Here is a 6,657-nt window from a genome sequence, read left to right as displayed (position 1 = left end):
TAATATTATTAAAATCCATTGTAGAGGAAAGAGAGTGCATGATGCAAAGTGACTAACTATAATAGAGGAAACAGAGTGCGTGATCCAAAATATAGGTTCAATATTTTACAACCAATTAAGTTATTTTAATTTAGATACTTTCCTAAACACAATACAATAAGATCAAATTTAAGGGTGAGAGAGAGAAGAGGAAAGAACAAACACATAGAGACATAGAGCTAGAGACAGAGAGTGAGAGTGACAAGGGAGAGATGGAGAGAGAGTAAGGGTGAGGGGGGAAGACAAATAAGAGGAGAGAAGAGAGATAGGGAGAGAAGGGGAAGAGAGAGAGGAGGAGATAATGACAGAGTTGAAGGGAAGAGAGAAAGAAAAAGAGAGAGAGAGAGAGAGATGGGGCGGGAGACAGAGTGATGTGGGAGAGAAAGGGAGAGCGTACTAAAGAGAGGGAAGGAGAGGGAGTTGGAGTTGGAGGGGGAGAGAGAGGGAGGGAAGAAGAAATACATAGAGGGAGAAAGGTGGAGAGAGAGAGAGGGAGTGACAAGGGAGCAATGGAGAGAGAGTGGGAGAGGAGAGCATGAGGGAAGAGAGAGGAAGAAAAAGAGAAGAGAAAGAGAGAGAGAGGGAGGGAGAGATAGATACATATAACGAGAGAATGTTTATGTTTGGGGGGTGAGATAGAGAGAGGGAATAAAAAAGAGACACATAGATACAAATATAGATATTATATGGTATTATATAACAAGCCTAGATCCATCTCAACCCCGGATCTATCAAGGGTCAAGAGGGATCAAATCTCTCGATGTGCAATCCTTTCCTCAAGTTCTTCACTCCAAAAATAGGTTTGCACCTCAAGAGATTGGATCCCTCTAGGCGCTTAATAGATCAAGGGTTAAGATGGATTTAAGCTTGTTTATATTTATTTTTACATATCACATCATACTTAACAAATTTTTATTTCGTAGATATTTAAAATATTCTAGAATTCCTATAAAGATGATGAGTCATCACATATCACATCTTATCTATTAGATTTCTATCACATCATGTTTACCAAATTTTTATTCAATAAATTTCTAAAATATTCTAGAATCTATATAAAGATGATAAGTCCATCACATATCACATCTTATCCAATATCAATTTTGTATTCAATAGATTTCTAAAATATTCTAAAATCTATATAAAAATAACCTGTCATTACATACATTTTCATCAAATTTCTAAAATATTCTACAATCTACCGTATCTTTATCACAACGGATGGAAACCACACCATGTACTCCCTATTTTCTTTGTCAAACTTATCAAATCCATGCGTCCCCAACACTCTCCTAAGACAATTATTTGGCTACGAACATTCCATCGGCCAGGCCAGAATATTGCAGCTTTCCTCTTCCCATTCTTAAACGTGTTAGAATGTGAAGGTCCAGTCAAACTTTACCCCAGCCCCTGTATTATTGGCTAGATATAGGGCAGAGAGCTCAGAGGTATCACGCCTCCTATGGTTCAGCGCACAATACGATCTATAAAGCAAAGAACAATGCCAGGTTTGGACACTTCCAGCCACCGGATACTTCATTCGCCTGTTGGAATTTTGTTAATGCCAAAGATATTGAAGATGTGGGTGGTTATGGATAATCTGCTTATAACTCTGTCTAGAATGGACATAATGTTTATTTGACTCTACCATATTATTGGAGAAATGTGATGAATTGCAAGCTCATAATGTTGCAATTAAATCACGTCTCGCACCGAAAGAAACCCTTCTAGCAAACCATCAAACCAGTCTCACAAAACCCTTCTAGCAGACAATCAAACCAGTCTCACAGAAGCTCACAGACAACTGGTAGAACAAGAACCTCACATTCTTCAGGATGAGAATATCCAGCAAGATTTGGTTGATAAGAGCACACAGATGATGAAGTTGGAAGCAGAGTATGTTGCAAACCTATAATAGCAAAAGAGGATTTATGCACATATTGTGGCATCAAAGACGGAAGTTAATAGGTTATATGCCAATAAACACGCCTTATCTAGATTCAGCTTCAAGAGTAATTAATTACTCAATCAGATGGATTTGAATTCTGAAAATATTTATTATGAAGCGCACATCTGGGCAAGTATACGACATAGCTTATTTGTTCTACAAATAATGGAGCTGTCATAACCAGTTGTCAATTTGGATTTAATTAATAACCTATTCCTGAAAAAGCACTCACAACTGTCATTTTCGTGTTTTGCCAAAAACTATGGTAGCTCAAAAGTTGGCAGATTTAGGCTGAGTTCCATGGCTATCAATGAAACCAAAAGTTCCTTACAGGTCTACTTGTAGTAGTTGGCCCAACACCTAAAGGCTTTGCAAGACAATCCTAGCATCTTGAAGAGCACATCAAGGGACCGACAGGGCAGTTCCTTTCGGCGCCCTGAATTGGGAATCTTCCAATTCTGCTCCTTCACCTACTTCTCTCAACAAATCGTCATTGGTCATAAGCCGAGTCTTGCAAGATGAAATTCAGTATACTCCACTCAATAATTCTTGCTTGCAGAATTTTCACTGAAATACCTCAACAAATGCTAAGCTCTAGTGGTAGCTTTAGCTCTAGTGAAATCCAAACCTTTCTTCATCAAAAGGTTGCAATGCAAAGCAACTGGTGGCATCCAATTAAGCACTCTGGCTGTATTGAGCCCAGCGGCCCAGTAGCTTTTTATGCAGTAATAGGACCACAGCTTTCCTCCGCAGCCCTCGTGGAAGACCCCCGTCCGCTCTGTGAGTTATCTGCAGCCCTGCTGGAAGAACCCCGTCCGCTCTGCGAATTATCTGCCCATTCTCTGTTTCTGCCAGTGAGCCTCTTCAATGTTTGCTTCAGAGATTGCAAATATACCTTGCGCTCCTCCTGAGAACCGGCAGACGATTCTTGATTCCTGGAATGACCCGGCCTCCTTTGCTCCGAATACGACCTTAGAAACGAAGAGGGATACATGGATGATACGGTGAATCGTTCTGATCTCAAACCACGCTCATACCAACGACGCCCTGAGCTACCGGTGTCTCGGCTGCACGAGGCGGCGCCGCTCATTGAAGCCTGCTTTGAGAGACGAGGGCTGGTTTCAGAGGTGGACGGGCCCTGAGAGCGCGATTGAGAGAGCGGAGTGACGCTACAATTTCTTTGCAGACCTGGTTTTAGCCCTTCTGCCGTGCAAATATACCATTCCGTGGCCAACTGATCCGACTCCTTGCGCAGCCTCACCAGAGAATGCCCCGTGGAGTACGACCGACGGAATTTCTTGCCCAGATGGATGCCCAGCACGGAGAGCGATTCTTGAGAATCGGCGCTCACTGGTGCCACGGGGGTCTCAACATCGCTGTCCATGCGAACGCTCTCGTTCCTCGCTCCATCCACCACAACCGTTACCTCCTCCGGTGGCGTGATCTCGGCTGGCTCGATGATTCCGTAGCCGGTGCCCGTGGTGTCCGCGTCGTCCGTGGGCACCAGATCGGTTCGGCAAACCGGGCACGTTGTGTGCGAGAAGAGCCATGTGTCGATGCAGTCCGGATGGAAAGCGTGGCTGCACTTAGGCAGCAAGCGGAGCTGCTCGTCGTCTTCAAATTCGCTGAGACACACCGCGCACTCGACGATTTCTTTCGTCTGCGTCTTGAGGCCCTTCACGAGATCGTAGCTGAACACCGGAAAGCTTTCGATGACGGCCCTTTCGAGACCACCGTTTCCCTGGTTCTGCCTCCGAGCCTGTGCACTGACCCCTGTCGCCCCTCGTCTCAGGCTTTCCTCTCCTCTGGCGTATTTGATGAAGCACATAGTGAAACAGCCAAAGAAGGAAAACAAGCCCACCAGCACAAACAGGATAATGGCCGTGGATGCGCTAAAACTACTGTTTAAGCCGCCGTAGAGATCGGTGTTGTTATCGGGAGGGCTATTGCTGATATCGGCCAATCTCAGGACAGAAAATGGGGCAGCAAGACTAAGATTCTCAGAGTTTCGCACGACCACCAAATTAAAATCTCCGCCATTAGCTGGTGGGTTCTTCGTACGGTTCAGCAGAGCTAATCGTCTACTCTTCATTCTTAACCCGATGAATCCACACGACTGATAAAATTGAAATACCGACAATCTGCTTGAGATATGGCTTACGGCATCAAGCTTTATATAAATTGAAAAAGCACAGCACATGTATTTAGACTTTGATTCTGAATTGGAGTGCGCCCAGGAATTCTAGGCATCTAGAACTTGTGGATTCACCGACTCATGATATATACGACTGGTGAGATGTTCTGGATTTTTTCTTCGTTTTCTAGGTTATATTGGGATTGGATATTCATTAGGAAAGTTTTAAAGGATTTTTGGTTTTGGATGAAATTTATAAATAGTAATGTTTTTCTAATGGTTAGGATTGGTACAGGTTTGAACTGAGTAATGTGGTAATGTGGTTTGTTTTAAGGATAAAGGTGAAAAAATAAATAAATTCTCATGAATAAATAGCATGGATGTATTATAGTCTAGAATTCACACTTAGGAAATTTCTAGTTAATAAATTAGTTATTAAATTAATTAAAATAATATTATAAATTCGTTGTTAAGAATTAGTTACTAAAATATTATTTAGTTATAAAATAGTTGTTAGGAATTTATTTATTTTAATTATATATATTAAATAAATTAATTTATAATATTACAAGAATTAAATAATAAATGAGTTGGTTCATCCTTAAGACAAAGGTAAAAAAATCAATAAATTTTGAAGAATAAATAGTATGGATGCATCATGACCCAGAGTTAATAGTTGAAAATTTTCCATTAATAAATTAGTTATTAAAATAATTAAAATAATATTATAAATTAATTGTTAGGAATTAGTTACTACTATATTATAATTATATATATTAAATTAATTAATTTATAATCTTACAAGAATTAAATAATAAAAATTAAAGGGGTTGAAAATTAAGAATTAATACAAATAATATTTGGTTATAAAATTTATTTTAAATTATATAAATCTTCATTACATAGATTAAATTATAAGAATTAAATAAAAGTAATAATAATACAAAGGTTAAAATTGAATATTTATTAAAATAAGTTTAATATAAGAAATTTTAATTTTTAAAAGAATGTAAATATAAAATTAATCCATAAAAAAAAAAAGGAAACAATGAATCAAGAAGAGAGGGTGGGAATCCACCTCTTACTTAATTTCCAACCATCATTCTTGTTGAGATTGAATGCATGTTTCTCTGTTGGGTATTTTTCAGTGGGAAAATACCAAAAACCAATCATGCAAATACCACAGAGCCAATGCTCTGTCACCATTGTTCCAGGATCTTTGCACAGAGAACCTCTTAAATAAATTACTCAGAACAGAGTATTACACAGCCATAAAATCATTTCAATTCATTAAAACAAAAACACTGATACGCATTCATCCTCTTTCACTCAGAGGGATCTACCAAAAACTTGCATTCAGCAAAAACAAAAACTCTGTCTTTTCTCTCCACCTGAGAGTTCACTGTGCTGGGTTTACTGCTGTAAAACCCATTTTTACATTACTGCTGTAAAACTATTTTTACACATACTGCTGTAAAAATATTTTACACATATGCAGTAAATTACATTCACAATTTCAAGAAAGCTTGAGCGCTCTTTTCTCTTGCATTTCCATGCATACTCAATACAAAAAAAAATTTACACATGCACTCCACTTCGTTTTTCATTTATGGATAGCACTGCTGTGCATCACCATTCTTTTCGCTCCACTCTGCTCTCATAAAAAATCAACACATATGTATAAAACATATAACCCACGCTCACTGGTCTTTTGCTGTTGCGCTCTTACATATCTCCATGTGTGAAGACACACACACTATACGCTGCTGCCGCAGCCACACTACACCTCAATCAAAAAAAACATCACATATTTTTGCACGCAGGCACAACTCATATTACAACCACAGAGCACGTTTTTTTTCATGTGTTTTTTTTATAAAAAATGGTCAACGCTCTCTTTTTTTTAATCACATGGGACACAAGCCCATATCCAAAATTAAAAGGGCCTCACCAAAACTTACGTATGTGCCCATAACTATTTAAGGCGGGCCTCCACAAACCTTCATAAATGCATTAAATGGCTCAGCGTTTACTTCACGGCGGTCAACGGAGAACCTCACACGCCACGCAATGCATTGAATTGACGCAGGCCCGTGCACCTTCAACAGATCGACAGCTGACAACACGCGAGGAGATCGGACGATGGAGATTGATATCGGAAGGCAGTTTAATGCTGAGCTTTACCTCCCGATATGTCAGAGATGCTGATGTCAGGTGAGAGCCACGCGTCTTCACCAAATCGCATCGGAGCCAAACATACGGAAACCGCTTTTCCCTGGATGGCGGTGCGATATGGTCTGGGCAGTTTTGTGGTTTCAATGCGGTGGTTTTGGGGTTATATACGGCTGCTGAGTCGGCTGCCATCGCTGACCCTGTCCGCCTGCAGTTGGAATTAACATTCCAACACTCCCCTTTAATTTCAACTGCTGGGCGTTCAAACATACCCAAACACTTCCTCACATTGAGGGATTCACCAACACTGCTGATGCAGTTCCACACACAACAAAATAGTCTTCCTCTTAATGGAGGGATTTAC

At 40.0% G+C, this 6,657-nt stretch overlaps 1 protein-coding gene across 1 annotated transcript; it reads right to left on the bottom strand.

The window, feature by feature from the left end:
• Positions 1 to 1,196: 1,196 nt before the first annotated feature.
• On the bottom strand, positions 1,197 to 4,162 carry LOC149234506 (E3 ubiquitin-protein ligase ATL6-like). Its single transcript, XM_089461194.1, has one exon. The coding sequence runs from the start codon at positions 4,077 to 4,079 to the stop codon at positions 2,706 to 2,708; it is 1,374 nt and encodes a 457-aa protein (XP_089317320.1). The 5' UTR covers positions 4,080 to 4,162; the 3' UTR covers positions 1,197 to 2,705.
• Positions 4,163 to 6,657: the final 2,495 nt, after the last annotated feature.

Source organism: Pinus tabuliformis, chromosome 8 (genome assembly GCF_031772625.1).
Source record: "Pinus tabuliformis cultivar Carrire ecotype Pingquan chromosome 8, CPIR1, whole genome shotgun sequence".
Taxonomy (NCBI): domain Eukaryota; kingdom Viridiplantae; phylum Streptophyta; class Pinopsida; order Pinales; family Pinaceae; genus Pinus; species Pinus tabuliformis.
Note: the sequence above shows the minus strand (reverse complement) of the source record. Positions and strands in the feature narration are given on the sequence as shown.